The sequence below is a fragment of the Dryobates pubescens genome, chromosome 12 (assembly GCF_014839835.1).
Source record: "Dryobates pubescens isolate bDryPub1 chromosome 12, bDryPub1.pri, whole genome shotgun sequence".
Taxonomy (NCBI): Eukaryota; Metazoa; Chordata; class Aves; order Piciformes; family Picidae; genus Dryobates; species Dryobates pubescens.
Genome location: NC_071623.1, coordinates 4,849,509 through 4,870,561, shown reverse-complemented (window position 1 = coordinate 4,870,561; position 21,053 = coordinate 4,849,509). Strand labels below are relative to the sequence as shown.

At 54.7% G+C, this 21,053-nt stretch overlaps 1 protein-coding gene across 1 annotated transcript; it reads right to left on the bottom strand.

The window, feature by feature from the left end:
• Window positions 1-1,009: 1,009 nt before the first annotated feature.
• On the bottom strand, window positions 1,010-20,654 carry SYAP1 (synapse associated protein 1). The gene is made up of 9 exons (XM_054166093.1): window positions 20,367-20,654; window positions 17,330-17,448; window positions 16,883-16,949; window positions 13,533-13,606; window positions 12,154-12,293; window positions 9,914-10,059; window positions 7,366-7,424; window positions 4,914-5,061; window positions 1,010-1,294 (listed from the first exon to the last, which is right to left on the bottom strand). Exons 1-9 carry the CDS (start codon window positions 20,566-20,568, stop codon window positions 1,167-1,169), a joined length of 1,083 nt encoding a protein of 360 aa, XP_054022068.1. The 5' UTR covers window positions 20,569-20,654; the 3' UTR covers window positions 1,010-1,166.
• Window positions 20,655-21,053: the final 399 nt, after the last annotated feature.

Genomic DNA, 21,053 nt, shown 5'->3' with positions numbered 1-21,053 from the left:
TGGATTGGTATCTAGGATTACCTTGACTTAGATGCAGGACCTTCCCTTACCCTCCAGACACCTGAAAAAGAATAAACAACAGAACCCCTCTCTCAAAGAAAGCTTTATTTCAACTCCAGGCCTTAAGCAGAGTGACAGAGTCTTACTCCTGGGCTTGAGCCCCCTCCTGCCCTCCCTCCAAACCCAAAAGAGACAACTTTATACATATCTACAGTGTTGAATAGAGATGCTGAAAGCAGCCAGGGGTTTTTAACACACATGTAAAAGAAGATGAAACATTTCATTTGCCCTCAGGCAGCAACCTTAAATGGAAGCAGCAGAGCCTCCTGCCAGAGAATGCAATGAATCCAGGGTGGGGGGCCAGGGGTGGGGGAGAAAGGTGACAGCTGAGGGTGATGATTTCAAACCCAACAGCTGAATTGAAGCAGTTAATGACTCTGCCCTTGTGCAAATGCTGAAATCTTTGCCACTTCATGGGAGCTGCTCATCAATTAGCACTTCTTTTGGGGGGCTGCTCATCAATCAGCACTTCTTTTGGGGGGCTGCTCATCAATCAGCACTTCTTTTGGGGGGCTGCTCATCAATCAGCACTTCTTTTGGGGGGCTGCATCAGCATTTGGTTGGGGTTTTTTTCCCCCCTCCCTTTCCAACAGCCCACTGGAAGTTCTTCCAAGTCCTAGGGTCTTGGCTGCATCCAGGAGAGAAGGTTCAATCCAAGGCAGGACACATTCACAGGGGATACAGAGCTCAGAGTGCAAATGTGAGGAGCTCCCTGCAAGGACCCAGTTGCAGCATCCACTTGTGCAGCCCAAGCAGAAGGCAAGAGACCCCCCCCTTAAAATCCCCCCAATTTAGATTCTCAGCTGTCTGAATCTCTTTGCAGAGCTCCTTGAGCACCTAGAAATGCTTCCAACTCAACTTCCTACAGTGGTGGTACCACTTCCTGGGGGACACAAGCCAGGCCTGCCTCCTCCTGCTTCCCTCCTGACGAACGGAGAGGCTCAGGAGCTGCTCACAGAAAGAACAGAAGTACTGGTTGCATTCCCATATGGAATTATAACAGCTGGGGATTCTGGGATGTCCTTTTGTCAGCACAACCTGAAAGCAGAGATCCACCTCAGTCCTGGGGAAAGTGCTCAGGGCTGGGGGGGTGGTGTGGGAATGCTTTAGTTGTCTTCTTGCAGCATTTCTTCGATTTCTTTATCCCAGTTGTCGTCACGCTTCTCCGACTCCGTCACCACCTCGTACTCCTGCAGCTCTTGCTGCAGCTCCTTCTCCCAGTCTGCAGGTTCTTCTGCAAGACAGAGGCTGCCTTTAGTCAGATGGGATGGGATGGGATGGAAAGAGGGAGAGGGAGAGGGAGAGGGAGAGGGAGAGGGAGAGGGAGAGGGAGAGGGAGAGGGAGAGGGAGAGGGAGAGGGAGAGGGAGAGGGAGAGGGAGAGGGAGAGGGAGAGGGAGAGGGAGAGGGAGAGGGAGAGGGAGAGGGAGAGGGAGAGGGAGAGGGAGAGGGAGAGGGAGAGGGAGAGGGAGAGGGAGAGGGAGAGGGAGAGGGAGAGGGAGAGGGAGAGGGAGAGAAAGAGGGAGAGAAAGAGGGAGAGGGAGAGAAAGAGGGAGAGGGAGTAGGAATTGGGAGTAGGAATTGGGAGTAGGAATTGGGAGTAGGAATTGGGAGTAGGAATTGGGAGTAGGAATTGGAATATTAATAGGAATAGGAATAGAAATAGGAATAGGAACAGGCATAGGAACAGAAATAGAAATATGAATAGGAATAGGAATAGAATTAACCAGATTGGAAAAGACCTTGGAGATCATCAAGTCCAACCTATCACCCAGCACCATCTGATCAACTAAACCATGGCACCAGGCACCCCATCCAGTCTCAAACATCTCCAGGGATGGTGACTCCAACACCTCCCTGGGCAGCACATTCCAATGGCCAATCTCTCTGTCTGTGAGGAACATCTTCCTAACATCCAGCCTGAACCTCCCCTGGCACAGCTTGAGACTGTGTCCTCTTGTTCTGGTGCTGGGTGCCTGGCAGAAGAGCCCAACCCCCACCTGGCTCCAACCTCCCTTCAGGGAGTTGCAGAGAGCAAGAAGGTCTCCCCTGAGCCTCCTCTTCTCCAGGCTAAGCAACCCCAGCTCCCTCAGCCTCTCCTCACAGGGCTGTGCTCCAGACCCCTCCCCAGCTTTGTTGCCCTTCTCTGGACACCTTCCAGCAGCTCAACATCTTTCCTAACCTGAGGGGCCCAGAACTGGACACAGGACTCAAGGGGTGGCCTCAGCAGTGCTGAGCACAGGGCACAAGGACTTCCCTGCTCCTGCTGGCCACACTCTTCCTGCTGCAGGCCAGGATGCCCTTGGCCTTCTTGGCCCCCTGGGCACACTGCTGCCTCCTGTTCAGCCTACTCTCAACCACTATCCCCAGGTCCCTTTCTGCCTGGCTGCTCTCAGCCACTCTGCCCCCAGCCTGCAGCACTGCCTGGGGTTGCTGTGGCCAATGTGCAGAACCTGGCTCTTGGATGTGTTCAATCTCCTGCCCTTGGCCTCTGCCCATCTGCCCAGCCTGGCAAGGTCCCTCTGCAGAGCTCTCCTGCCCTCTAACAGATCAACTCCTGCCCCCAGCTTGCTGTCAGCTGCAAACTTACTGTACTTACAGTACAGAACTTGGATGAGTTTGGACTGAGTCACAGAATGGCTCAGGCTGGATGGGACCTCAGAGCTCATCTCCTCCAAGCTCCCCACCATGCCCAGGGACACCTCTCAACTAGATTCAGTTGCTCAAGGCTGCTGAGTCTCACTTCTACCCTCCAACTGAGGATAGAGCATTCTTACAAACTAGAGAAATTCCTTCTCCTGCTTGCCCACAGCTGGGAACTCATCAGTACACAAGCCTCCAGTCCTGTGGGTATAGTACAACTAAGATGTGGAAAGCAAACCCCCAGCTCAGCTCTAGTGAGTGTCCATTTGTCAGTGCATTTCCTTCAGGCTTTCAGTCTCCTGTCAGCTGAACCTCTCTGCACTTTTAAATCTCTGGGGTAAAAAAGAAAAGCTTTAAGGTCTTTCTGCAGCCTGGGTTGAGAGCAGCCCTGAAGAAAGAGCCTTGGGGGTGCTGAGCAGCTCCCCAGGAGCCAGCAGTGCCCTCCTGCAGCCCAGCAGGCAGCTGTGTGCCAAGCTGCAGCCAGAGGAGTGTGGGCAGCAGGGCAGCAGAGGGGATCCTGCCCCTGGGCTCTGCTCTGCTCAGACCTCACCTCCAATCCTGCCTCCAGCTCTGGGGTCCCCAGCAGGAGAAGGACACAGAGCTGCTGGAGGGAGGCCAGAGGAGGCCACCAAGATGCTCCCAGGGCTGGAGCAGCTCTGCTGTGAGCACAGGCTGAGGGAGCTGGGGCTGTGCAGCCTGCAGAAGAGAAGGCTCCAGGGGCAGCTCAGAGCTGCCTGCCAGGAGCTGAAGGCATCCTGCAGGGAGGCTGCAGAGAGACTTTGGCTGAGGGGGGCTGGAGCCAGTCCCAGGGGGAATGGTTTGGAGCTGAGGCAGAGCAGGGGCAGAGTGGAGCTGAGGCAGAAGTTGGTGAGGGTGAGGGTGGTGAGAGTGTGGCACAGGCTGCCCAGGGAGGCTGTGGCTGCCTCCTGCCTGGGGGTGTTGAAGGCCAGGCTGGATTGAGTAGAGCTGAGAGGTGTCCCTGGGCATAGTGGGGAGCTTGGAGGGGATGAGCTCTGAGCTCCCTTCCAGCCTGAGCCAGTCTATGCCAAGTTCTCCAGCTTGTTGGATCTACTGTCATGAAAACAAGAACTTCAGCACCAGCAGCTCAGCTCCTGGGGCTGATCTGAGGAAAGCAGCAGGTGTGCTCCTCAGTGCCATCTGGAGCTCGGCAAGCTCAGTGAATCAGGGGGAAAGGTGATCACACTCCACACTTGAGGGCACAAACAAGTCAGAAAGCATTCCTGTGTTGCTAATCTCTCTGTTAATTAGCTCTGCCTATCCAAGGCAAGAGCATGGGGGAGGAGCTGGGTGTTTGATGTGTGCTCCACTGGGGCTTGGTCCTGCAGCCCGGGTACCAAGGTTCGGAGTTCCAGAGTCCAAGGCGCTGAGGGCAGCGGAGATTTCTCTGGCCAAACTCCACAGCACTGACTTTCTGTAACACTGCCATCCACATGCAAAGCTGCCAGCAGCTCCTCTGGCTGAATTCCTCAGGCTTGGCAACGGATTGCCACCAGAGAAATAACCACAAGCCTTTCAGGAAAGAAGGATTCACCAAGCACCAGAGCGCAGCGCAAGGTGAATTCTGCACTGTGAGAAGCAGCTGCACACAGGAGTGTCCTCAGGGGAAGCTTCAGGGGTATGGCAGGAGGAGCATCATCACAAACTGGGTTGATGCCTTTTTACACTGGTATTTCTTCTCCTCAATTGAAGTATAAGCTCCATTTGATTCCTTCTCATGCTGGAATGGGTTGGTGTGACAGTTAAACCAGTTCAACCATCACAGCTGGGTTGGAAGGGAGCTCCAAAGCTCCTCCAGGCCAACCCCCTGCACTCAGCAGGGACATCCTCCAGCAGAGCAGCTTGCTCACAGCCTTCTCCAGCCTCACCTTCAACAGCTCCAGCCATGGAGCCTCAGCTCCCTCTCTGGGCAACCTGTGGCAGTGTGGCAGCAGCCTCCTGGGGCAGAACTTGTTCCTCACAGCCAATCTCCATCTGCTCTGCTCTCCTTTCAAAGGCAGGGGAGCAGGCTGGCCAGAGAGGCTGTGGAGTCTCCTTGTGTGGAGACATTCCAAACCCTCCTGGATGTGTTGCTGTGTGAGCTGCCCTGGGTGCTCCTGCTCTGGCAGGGGGCTTGGCCTGGCTGCTCTCTGGAGCTCCCTTCCAACCCCTGGCATTCTGTGATCCCCTGAAGACAGAGAGGAACAACTTTACCTTCGACTGCTGAAGCCCCTTCCTTCTTCTTGTCCAGCACCAGTTGCTCCATTTCTTTTCTCAGGTCTTCCTGATTCAGATTGCAGGCATCAAAAGCATCACTCACAAACTCTGACACACCTGGACTGGTGGAAATCTCTTCTTCATCCTGCAGTGAGGGGGGAAAGGAAAGTCACCAAGACCCAGCACACTGGTGTGGCTGCCTGCCTGCAAACAGAGGCAGTGACCAAGCAAAGCAAACACCTCCAGCTGACAACTCTCCTTCTTCAGAGCCTCTAAAAGAGGAGCATTTTGGTACAGACAGAAAGGTTAAGCTAGCTGTCCTGGGAATGAGCTGTTTCTCATCCTAGGCTCCTTCTTGTGTCTCTTAACAGCGTTCACTCTGTTTGTGTCATCTTCAGAAGCAGTAACATGCTCCTGAGTAGTTCAGAACAGGACCTAAGACTGCACAACCCAATGAGCTCTTTCCTACTCTCTCTTCAGCTGAAGAGAGGATTGTGCTGCTGAAATCTTTCTCCCTTAATGCAGTGCCCTGAACATCACTGGCAGGTGAATGCACAGCTCTGCCTCTGCCAGCAGTGTCCTTTGGCACTGGTTTTACAATCCAGGAGTGACCAAGGGTCATTATGTGTCTGAGTTAAAGGATGCTGCAGTCCCAACCCCCACTTGTGGCTGTTGCAATACAGTGATGGAGCTCTTGCAGTGCAGCATCCAGAGAATTCCTGTAAGTCAGCTTGACAGCTGCTGAAGAGCTGGGCAGAGCATGGCCCACAAATAGATTTGGATGAAGGCTTTCCTCATGTGGCTGAATAGAAGCCTAGCATGGCTCAGGTTGGAAAGGACCTCAGAGCTCAGCTCCCCCAAGCTCCCCACCATGCCCAGGGACACCTCTCAGCTCCACTCAGCTGCTCAAGGCCTCAGCCAGCCTGGCCTTCCAACACCCCCAGGCAGGAGGCAGCCACAGCCTCCCTGGGCAGCCTGTGCCACACTCTCACCAGCCTCACCCTCAACAACTTCTGCCTCAGCCCCACTCTGCCCCTGCTCTGCCTCAGCTCCAAACCATTCCCCCTGGGCCTGGCTCCAGCCCCCCTCAGCCAAAGTCTCTCTGCAGCCTTCCTGCAGGATGCCTTCAGCTCCTGGCAGGCAGCTCTGAGCTGCCCCTGGAGCCTTCTCTTCTGCAGGCTGCACAGCCCCAGCTCCCTCAGCCTGTGCTCACAGCAGAGCTGCTCCAGCCCTGGGAGCATCTTGGTGGCCTCTTCTGGCCTCCCTCCAGCAGCTCTGTGTCCTTCTCCTGCTGGGGACCCCAGAGCTGGAGGCAGGATTGGAGGTGAGGTCTGAGCAGAGCAGAGCCCAGGGGCAGGATCCCCTCTGCTGCCCTGCTGCCCACACTCCTCTGGCTGCAGCTTGGCACACAGCTGCCTGCTGGGCTGCAGGAGGGCAAACCTTCTAGTCTGAGCAGTTTGGAAGCATCACACTTCAGAGCACAGCTGTGTGCTGTTCTGCTGTGCAGGACACCAGTGAAAGCATTTTTCAGACAGACTCCTGAGTCTTCTGCTGAAAATGATTTTTAAAGTGTAGTCATTAAAACCTCACAGCAGAGCAGCAGGTCAGGGCTCTCAGCTATTCTACTACTGCCCAGGGAGGTGGTGGAGTCACCATCACTGGAGGTGTTTAGGAGGAGACTGGATGGGGTGCTTGGTGCCATGGTTGAGTTGATCAGATGGTGCTGGGTGATAGGTTGGACTTGATGATCTCAAAGGTCTTTTCCAATCTGGTCTGTTCTGTCCTGTCCTATTCTGTCCTGTCCTACCCTGCCCTGCCCTATTCTGCCCTATCCTGTTCTGCCCTATCCTATTCTGCCCTATCCTATCCTGCCCTATCCTATCCTGCCCTGCCCTATTCTGCCCTATCCTATTCTGCCCTGTCCTGTCCTGCCCTGCCCTATTCTGCCCTGTCCTGTCCTATTCTGCCCTGCCCTGTCCTGTCCTGTTCTATCCTGGTCTATCCTGTCCTATTTTGCCCTGTCCTGTCCTATTCTGCCCTGTCCTGTCCTGGTCTATCCTATCCTGTTCTATCCTGGTCTATCCTGTCCTGGTCTATCCTGTTCTACCCTGTCCTGTTCTATTCTGTCCTGTCCTGTTCTATCCTATCCTGTTCTACCCTGTCCTGTCCTGGTCTATCCTATCCTGTTCTATCCTGTTCTACCCTGTCCTGTTCTATTCTGTCCTATCCTGTCCTGTTTTATCCTGGTCTATCCTGTCCTGGTCTGTCCTGTTCTATTCTGTCCTATCCTATCCTATCCTGTTCTACTCTGTCCTGTCCTGTTCTATTCCCCTACAGTCCCACAGCACAGCTTACTCAGCTGCACAGCACACAGAATGAAACAACAACTGCTGATGAAGTAACAAGTTCTCAGGCTGGAGATCAGGAGAAATCCAAAGAGCAGTTTTACCTCCTGAGGTTTGATTGGAGGCTTTATGGCAACGGGAGGTGTTTTGGGCCGCACTGCTTCTGTCAAGAGGGGGACAAAACACAAGGAAAAAGAGATGACATTTGTGTCCCTTTCATCTGCACAGCTGCTACATGGGCAAGGAAATACTGGGCTCTGAAGCTTTAAGGAGTCCTGGGGGTTAGAAGCTGAGCTCAGCTGCTGCTGAAGGCCTTGCGACCCCAACAAGGAAGAACAGCAAATTGCTGCTCTTAAACAAGGGCAAAGGCAGCAAAGGATTTCCTCAGGGAGACTGCCAGGTGACATCACAGGAACACAGAAGCACAGAATGGGAAGGGTTGGAAGGGACCTCTGAAGATCATCTGCTCCTAGCCCCCTGCCCCTCACTGTGATCAGGAAAGGCTGAGAGTGGGAACTAAAACACCGACTGCATCACATGGCATGAGAGCAGTGAGGGACATAGGTGTAGACTTGGAATCACAGAGTGGCTTGGGCTGGAAGGCAGCTCCAAAGGGCAGCCAGCCCAACCCCCTGCACCCAGCAGGGACATCCTCCACCAGAGCAGCTTGCTCACAGCCTTCTGCAGCCTCACCTTCAACAGCTCCAGCCATGGAGCCTCAGCTCCCTCCCTGGGCAACCTGTGGCAGTGTGGCAGCAGCCTCCTGGGGCAGAACTTGTTCCTCACAGCCAATCTCCATCTGCTCTGCTCTCCTTTCAAACCCTTGCCCCTGCTGCTGTCCCTGCAGGCCTTTGGGCACAGTCCCTCTGCAGCCTTCTTGGAGCCCCTTCAGCTCCTGGCAGGCTGCTGTGAGGTCTGCCTGGAGCCTTCTCTTCTGCAGGCTGCACACCCCCAGCTCCCTCAGCCTGGCCTTGTGGCTGAGGTTGTCTCAGGGTGGGGGTGTCCCAGTATGAAGCCAGGTGGCTGCAAGAACATTTCACACCCCAGGCAGGCTGTGGTGGGGAATGGAGTTGCCTGCTTAGCACTTCCATTGGCATCAAAATGCAAAGCAGCTCTGAGCTTCCAGCTGTGCTTCCTGCAGAGTGCCCAGGTGGACCCTTCTTGCTTACTCAGCAATTCCTGAAGAGGGAATCTTTTTTTCAGGCTTAATATTTAACACTAAGATCAGTTCTAATTAAAGGAATTCCCTAATTGGTAGCTGCTTAAAGAAATCCTTCCCAGTGAGGCTGGGGAGAGTCTGGCACAGGGAGGCTGTGGCTGCCTCCTGCCTGGAGGTGTTGAAGGCCAGGCTGGAGGAGGCCTTGAGCAAGCTGGGCTGGTGGGAGGTGTCCCTGCCCATGGCAGGGGGGTTGGAACTGGATGATCTTCCAGGTCCCTTCCAACCTAAAGCATTCTGTGAAACCTATGAATGCCTGGAGAAGGACTGCAATGTGTTTTGTTGGAGGTCTAGCTAGCCTACACCAGAACACTGGATGTCTGCCCTTTGTCCCTTCATCCTTCCTTTCACACCAACCACGCTCATGTACCTTGGTGCAAGAGGCAGGTAGGGAGAGAAAGGGAGAGAGAAAAATGGAAGGCAATTAATTCCATTTTAAACATCAGCCAGATGTAAGAAGAGCCTGAACATCATGAGGTCTCTTCCAACCTTATTTACTGTGATACTGTGATACTGTGTGATAGGAGTCACCAACAAGCAATTACTTCATGTTGGCCTCCAGTTAGGGAAGGCAGCCTTAACAAGGGTATTTGGATACAATACAAGAGATGATCCAGAAATGCCCTAACCTCTGCCATTTTCAAGAACAAATCCTGGGGGGCATTAGAGTTGTGGTCAGGAGGTCAGAGAGGTTCTCCTGCCCCTCTGCTCTGCACTGCTGAGGCCACAGCTGGAATCTTGGGTCCAGGTCTGAGCCCCTCAGGTCAAGAAGGAGCTGAGGGAAGGGTGGAGAGAGTCCAGGGCAGAGCCCCCAAGCTGCTGCAGGCAGTGGAAGATGTCCCTGCTGGATCTTTTCTGCTTTGTGCTGCTCTGTCCTGGTGTCTTAGATCAGTCCTGTGTTCAGGGAACTGCTTGGGAGAGTGGATCCCAGAGCCCCCAAGCTGCTGCAGGCAGTGGAAGATGTCCCTGTGAGGCCAGGCTGAGGCAGCTGGGGCTTGGAGCTTGGAGCAGAGGAGCCTGAGGGCTGCCCTCAGTGCTGGGGCTGAAGATGTGCAGGGCAGTGTGGGGAGGAGGCAGCCAGGCTCTGCTCAGGGCTGTGCAAGGCCAGCCCAAGGGGCACTGGGTGGCAGCTGGAGCAGAGGAGGTGGCAGGGGAAGAGGAGGGAAAGCTTTTTGGCTGGGAGGGTGGCAGAGGGCTGGAGCAGGCTGGCCAGAGAGGCTGTGGAGTCTCCTTGTGTGGAGGCATTGCAAAGCCAGCTGGATGTGTTGCTGTGGGAGCTGCTCTGGCAGGGGGCTTGGCCTGGCTGCTCTCTGGAGCTCCCTTCCAGCCCCTCACACATCCTGTGGTGCTGTGACATGTCCATGTCACCTGATGCATAGAGTCAGCATGCATGACACTAACTTTGTGAGCTGTGCTAGACCCAATCCCTTCCATACCTTTCAGCTGGTTGTCCTCTTCTCTGCCTTTGTTGTCTTCTTTGCCTGCTGCCTGCTGCTGAGCTGCCAGGGCAGTGAGCTGTGCTGACTGTTTAATTAGGGACACCCTGTAGAAGTAGTTTCTCCAGAACACTTCCTCCTTTACACTAGAGAGAACAAACAGGATTTGGTTACTGCCTTTGGAAAGGTGGCTCCTTTGACCAGCTAGGGATGAAGTAAAATCAGGTCTGCAGAGGGAAGGAGGAGACACAGAAGGGTAAAATTGGTTGGGTTGGGAAAGACCTCCCAGATCAAGCCCAACAGCTCTGATTCTGTCACTGTCAAACAAGAGCAATCTTCATCCTCTCTAGACCTCATGTGGGACAGCAACATCTCTGACCTACAGGCAAAGTCATTCCTGGCTGGCAGCAGAATCATCTTCACATCTTGCAGCACACCCACAGGACCTTCAGTGACTACCAACCTGCCAACACAGAAGGGAGCAGCTCTGGTGAGTGGGAAACTGTCCCCTTTGTGTCAGTGGTGTCCTGTGACAGGGCAGTGGGCAGGGGCTGCTAAGCACACCACAGGAAGTTCCACCACAGCATGAGGAAAACCTTTTCCCCTGTGAGGGTGCCAAAGCCCTGGAGCAGGCTGCCCAGGGAGGCAGCTGAGGCCCCTTCTCTGGAGATCTTTGGGGACAGCAGCAGGGGCAAGGGTTTGAAAGGAGAGCAGAGCAGATGGAGATTGGCTGTGAGGAACAAGTTCTGCCCCAGGAGGCTGCTGCCACACTGCCACAGGTTGCCCAGGGAGGGAGCTGAGGCTCCATGGCTGGAGCTGTTGAAGGTGAGGCTGGAGAGGGCTGTGAGCAACCTGCTCTGGTGGAGGATGTCCCTGCTGAGTGCAGGGGGTTGGGCTGGATGCCCTTTGGAGCTCCCTTCCAGCCCAACCCATTCTGATTGTATGACTGAAGAGGGAGGGAGAACAGCACTGGAATGAAGCTGGGATCAATAAGCCATACTGGAATGGGTCATAACTGTTGGGACAAACATCTTTGAGTCAGGTTTCCCCATTGCCAGGTCAAACCCAGTTTTGTTTCCTTGCTCCTGCTGTGCTTTGGGCCATGGTTTAATGGCTGTGGTGGCCTCAGCTTGATGCTTGGACTCCATGACCTCAGAGGTCTTTTCCAACCCAAACAATCCTATGAGTCTGTGTTTTGTGATGCATCCTTTTACTATTACCCCAGGGGGACTCTTAGCTACCTCAAGAAAACCTTTGTGGGGTGTCAGTTACACCAACAGGCCTGAACAGCTTTGTTGCTGCATTTCCCTTTGGTTGGGAAAGAGATCTGCAGTTAATTGAGCAGAGTGGACTTGGACAAAAATGAAGCCATCAGGTCCTTATGAGTCTCAAATAGCCAACAGACCTCCTTCTGCTCTTTCCTCCAATTGCTGAACTGCAATCCACACAGAATGGGCTGGGTTGGAAGGGACCTTGAAGGTCATCCAGTTCCAACCCCCCTGCCATGGGCAGGGACACCTCCCACCAGCCCAGGTTGCTTAATGCCTCATCCAGCCTGGCCTTGAACACCCCCAGGGAGGAGGCAGCCACAGCCTCCCTGGGCAACCTGTGCCAGAGTCTCCCCAGCCTCACTGGGAAGAATTTCTTCCTCCTCTCCAGTTTCAATCTGCCCTCCTCAAGCTTCAATCCATTCCTCCATCCCAGCAAGTGCAGGAACCTTAGCTAAGTTGGGTTTGGGGCTGGTATTCTACCACCTGTTTATGCCTTCCCTGTTTTCTTGGCTCATTAGCATTCTGTCTTCTCATGGAGCTTAGTAGTGAACTGTAATAGATGCTCATAGATCCAGAGAATGGTTGAGGTTGGAAGGGACCTTGAAGATCATCCAGTTCCAACCCCCCTGCCATGGGCAGGGACACCTCCCACCAGCCCAGCTTGCTCAAGGCCTCATCCAGCCTGGCCTTCAACACCTCCAGGCAGGAGGCAGCCACAGCCTCCCTGGGCAACCTGTGCCAGAGTCTCCCCAGCCTCACTGGGAAGAATTTCTTCCTCCTCTCCAGTCTCAATCTGCCCTCCTCAAGCTCCAAGCCACTGCATGCATTTCAAATGAGCAGACAGACACAGGAATGGGAAACAGGAACAGAGAAGGAAGGAAGTGGAGGAAGCAGAAAGGCCTCATTCGTTGTTGTTCACAGACACAGTTAAAGCAGAAGGATGCAGAGTTACCAACAGAAGTGACTTACTGCTTGGGAACTAGATCAAATCTCATCCTATTGAGAAGTTCATCTTCTTGGAGCATCACCATGGCCACAGGGTACATCTGATCAAAGTCAAAATTGAACTGCACCCCTGCCGGGGGATCCCGCAGGAAGTTCCTCTTGTCCTGCAGGGAACAGAGCCGTGGGCAGCAACTGCTGCCAGAGCAAGGAGCCTCCACACAGCACCAGCACAGCAACTCCACTGCCCACAGGACCCTAGCATACCACAAAGAAGACAAGATGACCTCTGAGGGTCCCTTCCAACCCGATGCAATCTGTGACTCTACAGGCTTTAGGAAACTAAAGGCATTAGCCTGGGGATCTGCTCTGGCTCAAGTTGGTACTGAAAGAGCTATTCACTCTTGGGGGGGACAGGAAGGACAGTTTTAACCTTTCACAGACTGCATTGGGTTGGAAGGGACCCCCAAGACTCATCCTGTCCACCCCCTCTGCAGGCAGCAGGGACAGCTCCAGCCAGAGCAGGCTGCCCAGGGACACAGCCAGGCTGAGCTTGAATGGCTCCAGGGATGGAAGGGACTCTCCAAGGGCATCTTGTCCAACCCCCTGCAGGCAGCAGGGACAGCTCCAGCCAGAGCAGGCTGCCCAGGGACACAGCCAGGCTGAGCTTGAATGGCTCCAGGGATGGAAGAGAGTCTCCAAGGGCATCCTGTCCAACCCCCTGCAGGCAGCAGGGACAGCTCCAGCCAGAGCAGGCTGCCCAGGGACACATCCAGGCTGAGCTTGAATGGCTCCAGGGATGGAGCCTCAAGCACTCCCTGGGCAGCCTGCTCCAGTGTCTCCCCAGCCTCCCTGTGCAGAGCTTCCTCCTGATGTCCAACCTCACTCTGCCCTGCTCCAGTTCCAAACCATTGCCTCTGGTCCTGTCCCCACAGCCCCTCCTGAACAGTCCCTCCCCAGCCTGCCTGCAGGTCCCCTGCAGACACTGAAAAGCAGCTCTGAGGTCTGCCTGGAGCCTTCTCTTCTGCAGGCTGGTCAGCCCCAGCTCCCTCAGCCTGGCCTCACAGCAGAGGTTCTCCAAGCCTCTGATCATTTTCATGGCCTCCTCTGGAGCCTCTCCACCAGGTCCATGTCCTTCCTGTGCTGAGGGCTCCAGAGCTGGCCCCAGCCCTGCAGCTGAGGTCTCCCCAGAGCAGAGCAGAGGGGCAGGATCCTCTCTCTCCAGCTCTGGCCACACTGCTTTGGATGCAGCCCAGGCTGTCCTTGGCCTCCTGTGCTGCCAGTGCCCCTTGCTGCCTCCTGCCCAGCTTCTCCCCCACCAGCACCCCCAGGTCCCTCTCTGCAAGGGCTGCTCTCAATTTCTGCAAAAGGAAAGCTTCAACAGCTGCAAGCAATGCAATACTTACTGCTGATAAGGCCAAAATTTGTTGCTGAATGGTCTCTTCTTCATTGCTGTCTACCCAGGGAGGCACTGCTGCTTCTGGTATTGAAAGGAGGAAAGCAATTGCATCTGTGTTAGATGTTAAAGCAGTCAAACCAACCCCACCTTGCATAGAGCACCACAGGATTTTACAACAAGAAGCAGGCTTACACCAGTAAGCCAATTCACTGCTCCTAAACTAAGCTGATGGCATAAGAGAAACAGCCTAGCAATGGATCTTTGCTTACTGGAGAGAAGGAAAAAGGACTAAATTAAACAGTTCAATAGAATGCTTTAGGTGGGAAGGGACCTTGAAGATCATCCAGTTCCAACCCCCTGCCATGGGCAGGGACACCTCCCTCTAGGCCAGGTTGCTGAAGGCCTCATCCAGGCTGCTGATTTCTCTTGCAATAAAAGTACAACTATGGATTTCTTGGCACTGTGCACCAAGGCAGAACTGGGCACCAATTGGTTTACTTACTGCAATGGTGCTGAAGTTGCTTGCACATAGCATCATAGTATCAATGAGGTTGGAAAAGACCTGAGAGATCATCAAGTCCAACCTGGCACCCAACACCTCATGACTGACTAAGCCATGGCTCCAAGTGCCACATCCAATCCCTTTTTGAACACCTCCTAGATTGCCTCTGAAACTGTGAACTTAAGTCTCAGTCCAGTTTTCACAGTCATCCAGTGGTGTGTTAATTTCCTCACACCCAGATGGCCTCAGGTCTTTAATGGCAGAAAACCAATGCTGTGCATTTGTCATGAATCACAGGATGCTACAGACTGACTACAGACACACCTGAGTTAAACACTCCTGAGTTAAACTGATTCATGGAAACCTCCCAAACAGACCTGCAGGCTGAACACAGAGGGAAAGGAACTGCTGTAGAACATGGAATGGGTTGGGTTGGAAGGGAGCTCCAAACCTCATCCAGTCCAAGCCCCCCTGCACCCAGCAGGGACATCCTCCATCACAGCAGCTTGCTCCCAGCCTTCTCCAGCCTCACCTTCAACAGCTCCAGCCATGGAGCCTCAGCTCCCTCCCTGGGCAACCTGTGGCAGTGTGGCAGCAGCCTCCTGGGGCAGAACTTGTTCCTCACAGCCAATCTCCATCTGCTCTGCTCTCCTTTCAAACCCTTGCCCCTGCTGCTGTCCCTGCAGGCCTTTGGGCACAGTCCCTCTGCAGCCTTCTTGGAGCTCCCTTCAGGTCCTGGCAGGCAGCTCTGAGGTCTGCCTGCAGCCTTCTCTTCTGCAGGCTGCACACCCCCAGCTCCCTCAGCCTGTCTTTGTGCCAGAGGTGCTCCAGTCCCAATATCATCCTTGTGGCCCCCTCTGGACCTGCTCCATCAGGTCCATGTCCTTCCTGTGCTGAGGGCTCCAGAGCTGGCTGCAGATGTGTTCATCAATGAATCTCTTCACTGTCAATGTCACTCATCCTACAGAGACCTGATGTAACAATTCAGGCAGAACTCTGGTGCACAGCAGTGATTTGTCTGTGCAAGACCTTTCACCTATGTGGATTCACAGCTGATGCTACTGGTTCTTCCTGTCAGGCCCTCTGTTAGTGCTTCTCTTGCCCACAGAGCTACCAGGGAGCACATGAGAAGAGATTAAAAGCCAATGCTGAAAAGCAGCATTAAAGCCAACAAACAACAGATTAGACTGTGCTTATTTTGAAGTCTCAGATCCACTGGGGTCAGCAGTGCAGGAATGGAGAGCTCAAAAGGATCTGGATCACAGATCACTGGGGAGTGAGTGAGTGAGTCATGGAGAAGCATAATGATGCCTTTCCTGTAAGCAGAGCAACTCCTACAGCAAAACTAATTAAATACTAGAGTGCACACCCTACCCCATGTTTGTAACTACAAGAAGAAGTTCTTCCCAGGGAGAGTTGTTGGCCATTGGGATGTGCTGCACAGGGAGGTGGTGGAGTCCATATCCCTGGAGGGGTTCAAGAGGGGATTGGATGTGGCACTTGGAGCCATGGTTTAGTTGTCAGGAGGTGTTGGGTGACAGCTTGGACTTGATGATCTCTGAGGTCTTTTCCAACCTTATTGATTCTGTGATTCTAAGATGAAAGGATTGCTAAGAGCTGAAATCAGGAATAGAATAGAATAGAATAGAATAGAACAGAATAGAATAGAATAGAATAGAATAGAACAGAACAGAACAGAACAGAACAGAATAGAATAGAATAGAATAAACCAGGTTGGAAGAGACCTTTGAGATCAAGTCCAACCTATCACCCAGCACCATCTGATCAACTAAACCATGGCACCAAGTGCCTCAGCCAGGCTCTTCCTAAACACCTCCAGGGATGGGGACTCCATCACCTCCCTGGGCAGCACATTCCCATGGCCAATCTCTTTTGTTGGGAAGAATTTCCTTCTAACATCCAGTCTGAACCTCCCCTGGCACAGCTTGAGACTGTGTCCTCTTGTTCTGGGGCTGGTTGCCTGGCAGAAGAGACGAACCCCAACCTGGCTACAACCTCTCTTCAGGGAGTTGTAGACAGCAAGAAGGTCTCCCCTGAGCCTCCTCTTCTGCAGGCAGGGTTAGGTTTGGATCCACCTCAGCTGTGCAGCTTTCAGTAGGTCTTGGCTTAAGCAGTGTTATGCATTAACATAGGGACCTGGGGGTGCTGGTTGACAGCTGCCTAAAGATGAGCCAGCAGTGTGCCCAGGGGGCCAAGAAGGCCAAGGGCATCCTGGCCTGCAGCAGGAAGAGTGTGGCCAGCAGGAGCAGGGAAGTCCTTGTGCCCTGTGCTCAGCACTGCTTAGGCCACCCCTTGAGTCCTGTGTCCAGTTCTGGGCCCCTCAGGTTAGGAAAGATGTTGAGCTGCTGGAAGGTGTCCAGAGAAGGGCAACAAAGCTGGGGAGGGGTCTGGAGCACAGCCCTGGGAGGAGAGGCTGAGGGAGCTGGGGTTGCTTAGCCTGGAGAAGAGGAGGCTCAGGGGAGACCTTCTTGCTCTCTGCAACTCCCTGAAGGGAGGTTGTAGCCAGGTGGGGGTTGGTCTCTTCTGCCAGGCAGCCAGCACCAGAACAAGAGGACACAGTCTCAAGCTGTGCCAGGGGAGGTTTAGGCTGGAGGTGAGGAGAAAGTTCTTTCCAGAGAGAGTTGTTAGCCATTGGGATGTGCTGCCCAGGGAGGTGGTGGAGTTCCCATCCCTGGAGGTGTTCAAGAGGGGATTGGATGTGGCACTTGGTGCCATGGTTTAGTCATGAGGTCTGTGGTGCCAGGTTGGACTTGATGATCACTGAGGTCTCTTCCTACCTTGGTGATTCTGTGATACTGGAACAAAACCAAGCCACCAACCCACCCATCCATTACCTGATTTTTTGGTTTGCTGCTCTTGGACAAATTTTTTCTGTTCCTTCTGAAAATCTCCAATAATTGTCTGAAATGAAGATTGGGGAAGCACAGGATTAAAGTAATACAATATTCACTACTCTTGTGTACACAAAGATGCAAACACACTGCTGGAGTACATTCTCATGCACCTAGGGCCTCTTCTTAGCTAACTAAAGGTATGGCTCAGGCTGGAAGGGACCTCATCCCCTCCAAGCTCCCCACCATGCGCAGGGACACCTCTCAGCTCCACTCAGCTGCTCAAGGCCTCAGCCAGCCTGGCCTTCAACACCCCCAGGTAGGAGGCAGCCACAGCCTCCCTGGGCAGCCTGTGCCACACTCTCACCACCCTCACCCTGGGAGGCTTTCCATCTTTCAGGCACAGTAAGCAAAGAGATCTGTGAGGTGAGGTTTTCAGCTGGGAAATACCTTGTCAATGATGCTGTCAATTTTCCCTTCCTCTACAGACTTCTTTATTGTCTGTGCAGTCTCAGCAACGGATTCAGAGATCTTTTTTGTAGCAGCAGTGGCAAAATTGAAGAGGTAACCTTTGGAAGAAGAGAAGAGGAAAAACCTGAAAAAGATCTCTTCACATCTCATGCCCTTCCTAGATTTACTTCTCTTTCTCTTTAGACAGCTGGATTCCTGCTTGAAAGATTCTTTCAAAATCATTTAGCTCAGTTTCTGGTCCACAAAGAACTCCTAAAATCCTAGAGTGGCTCAGGCTGGAAGGGAGCTCAGAGCTCAGCTCCCCCAAGCTCCCCACCATGCCCAGGGACACCTCTCAGCTCCACTCAGCTGCTCAAGGCCTCAGCCAGCCTGGCCTTCAGCACCCCCAGGCAGGAGGCAGCCACAGCCTCCCTGGGCAGCCTGTGCCACACTCTCACCACCCTCACCCTCAACAACTTCTGCCTCAGCTCCACTCTGCCCCTGCTCTGCCTCAGCTCCAAACCATTCCCCCTGGGCCTGGCTCCAGCCCCCCTCAGCCAAAGTCTCTCTGCAGCCTTCCTGCAGGATGCCTTCAGCTCCTGGCAGGCAGCTCTGAGCTGCCCCTGGAGCCTTCTCTTCTGCAGGCTGCACAGCCCCAGCTCCCTCAGCCTGTGCTCACAGCAGAGCTGCTCCAGCCCTGGAAGCATCTTGGTGGCCTCCTCTGGCCTCCCTCCAGCAGCTCTGTGTCCTTCTCCTGCTGGGGACCCCAGAGCTGGAGGCAGGATTGGAGGTGAGGTCTGAGCAGAGCAGAGCCCAGGGGCAGAATCCTCTCTGCTGCCCTGCTGCCCACACTCCTCTGGCTGCAGCTTGGCACACAGCTGCCTGCTGGGCTACAGGAGGGCACTGCTGGGGAGCTTCCCATCACCAAACTCTCCCAATTCTCTTTCCATCAGGGATCAATTTTATTGACACAGGATCCTGGCATTGTTTATTCCTCAGATGATGTCATGATGCTGCAAGCACTTCATTGCAGCTGAGCAGCTCTCTGATGACTGCAGCATCACAATCACAGTGTACAGAATGATCCACTGTCAGCAAGTGCCACAGCAAATACAACAATGTGAGAGCTGAGGAGGATGTAGGTGGATTGGAGCAATGGCAGGAATTTACTATGCCCAAATGCTGGATTCTGCACCTAGGATGGGGTAATGCTGGGCACAAACAGAAACACAGAGAGAAGTGGCTGGAGTCCTGCAGAAAGGGCTCTGGGGCTGCTTGTCAGCAGCAGGCTCAATGTGAGCCAGCAGTGTGCTGCCAAGATGGCAAACTGCAGCCTGGGGGGCATCAAACAGCATAACCAGGTGGCCAACAGGTGATCATCCTGCTACATGCACTGCTGGGGCAGCCTCACCTTGTGCACTCTGTGCAGCTCTGGGCTCAATTTCAGAAGGATGCTAAAGGTCCTTGAATGCTTCCAGAGGGGGTGAAAGGGCTGGAAGGAAGAGCCTGAGGAGCAGCTGAGGGCTTTGGGTTTGCCTGGTTGGAGAAATGGATGCTGAGGAGTGAGCTCACTGCCCTCTACAGCTTCCTGAGGAGGGAGGTGCTGTTCAGCCTGGAGAAGATAAGGCTCTGGGGAGACCTTAGAGCTGCACTTCAATACCTGAAGGCTGGGGAGGGACAACTTTCCAGTCACACTTCCCCAGGCTTGTAGCACTGCATGAGGTTGTTGTGGCCCAAGTGCAGCACCCAGCACTTGGCCTTGTTGAAGCTCATCCCATTGACCTCAGCCCACCCAACCAATCTAAGTCTCCCTGCAGAGCCTCCCTCCCCTCCAGCAGAGCAACCCTCCCACCCAGCTTGGTGTCACCTGCAAATTCACCAGGGGTGCACTCTAACTCCTCAGCAAGATCATTGATAAAGGTGGTAAAGAGAAGTGGTCCTGAGTGAATGCTGAGGAACACCCCTTGTGACTGGCCCCCAGCTGAATTTAAGTCCTCTGACCACCACTCTTTGGGCCTGGCTGTCTGGCCAGTGCTTTATCCAGCAGTGCTCAGCCATTTGCTTGGTTTGTGTCTTAAGCATGCAAGTTGTTTGTTTTTTTTGTTGCTTTTGTTTTCATTTCCAGGGAGGCAACATCCTTCCACCCACTGCTTCTCTTTACCAGTAACTGCTACTGAAATCAAACCTCTGAAACAGAGACACAAAACCGGAGGTGAAATGAACAGACTGAGGTCAGTTCCAAACTTCCAGCTTTCTCAACTGCCCAGGACAAGCTGTGTCCAAAACTCCACCTTCTGAGGTAGGTGGCAAAAGACTGCAGTTAGCAGGCATGACTTCCAAGAGATGCAAAATGACCTGTCAAGGCTGTTTAACACACGGATTTCCATCCTAGCTAATCTTAACTCAGACAGTCATTTACATCTGAAGAGACAGGCTGCAGGTCTGGGTCTTCAGGTCACCTTGCAAACCTGTGCTCCCCACTCTGCACTGGAGTTGTCAGTAGCCAGATGAAAAGCAATCTTGCATTTGGTGACTCGAGACTAAATGGTTAACTCATCTCAAAGCCTCTGTGCAATCGTTCCCCTCAACTAAAGCTTTGTTAAGCGTCACTGCTAAGTACTAGCAGCAACTACTCTAAGAGGTGAACATGCATTAATCTGGTCTGCCTCCAGCTGCTATCCTGTGCTGCTCACCCCGCACTCAGGGAGCTCTGCTGCTTTTTTGTTCTCTTTTAAAGCACTGCCCTGGTGAAGATGCCAGGGCAGGACACAGCTCCTCAGCAAACGAAGCTAGGGTTTTCTTTCACTCGAGCGCGAAGGCTCCCCAGCAGCGATGTGTGCGGGACGGGGAGGAGACCCACACCTCTCCGCTGCGGCCCAGGGTACAGCGGGGAAGCAAAGCAGAGGCGATGGGGGCACTCCGGCCGCGGAGGGGCTGCGCGAAGGTGGCTGTCTGCTCGGGTGCGGGCGTGCCCCGCCAGCGGCGCCGGGCAGCCACACCCCGCTCCCCCACTCCCTGTTCTCGGCAGGACACTCACTGCCGAGTCCCTTGGCCTGGCTGAGGAGAGCCTCCGAGTCCGCCTGCAGCTCCACCTGCTCCGAGCTCTGCGCCGCCGGCTCCGCGCCTACAGCTGCCGCCGCTTCTTCCTCCTCCGCGGAGCTGCTCCTCTCCTCGGCGGGCAGCAGCTTCTCCTCGCCCGCTCGCTCCAGCCCCAGCCAGCTACCCAGGCCGCGCAACATGGTGCAGGAGCGGGGCCAGCCGCCCGCGGCCCTTCCGGAGCGCTCCGAAGCCCCAGGGGCGAGCGGCCCCGCCCGCGGAAGCCCGAGCTGGCCGCTCCTTCCGCATACGCCACCTCCGGCCGTGCGAGGCAAGGCCGCTCCAGCCCGCCCCCCGCCGCAGGGAGCGCCCAGCGGGGGAGCAGTGGAGCTGGCGCGTCGGGAGGGCAGAGCGCCCCCAGCGGCGGGGCGGCCGCGGTGCGGGGCCGCCGCGGGACCCCTGTCCCGTGCTACGGCCGGGCTCTCGCGTCCCGCCCGGCCCCTCGGCCTGCGCCGGCAGCGCGCCGAGCGCGGCCCTCCGCGCTGCTGTTCCGCCTCGGCGGGGGAGCGGCGAGCCGGGCTTGCCGGCTGGGTACCTGCGCGTCGGGGCCGGGCGGCGGTGAGGGGCGCTGCCGCGGGGCTTCGCCTTGCCGCTGGAGGTGCCGCTTGCTCCCGCGCGGGGCTGGCGT

Excerpts from the sequence above, each read along its gene's own strand:
- SYAP1 (XM_054166093.1), bottom strand. The coding sequence starts at position 20,568 with ATGTTGCGCGGCCTGGGTAGCTGGCTGGGGCTGGAGCGAGCGGGCGAG. Across the intron at positions 16,950-17,329 it reads TTGACAGCATCATTGACAAG|ACAATTATTGGAGATTTTCA; the intron begins GTATTTCCCAGC and ends TCTTCATTTCAG. Across the intron at positions 10,060-12,153 it reads TTTGATCTAGTTCCCAAGCA|TGTAAAGGAGGAAGTGTTCT; the intron begins GTAAGTCACTTC and ends TGTTCTCTCTAG.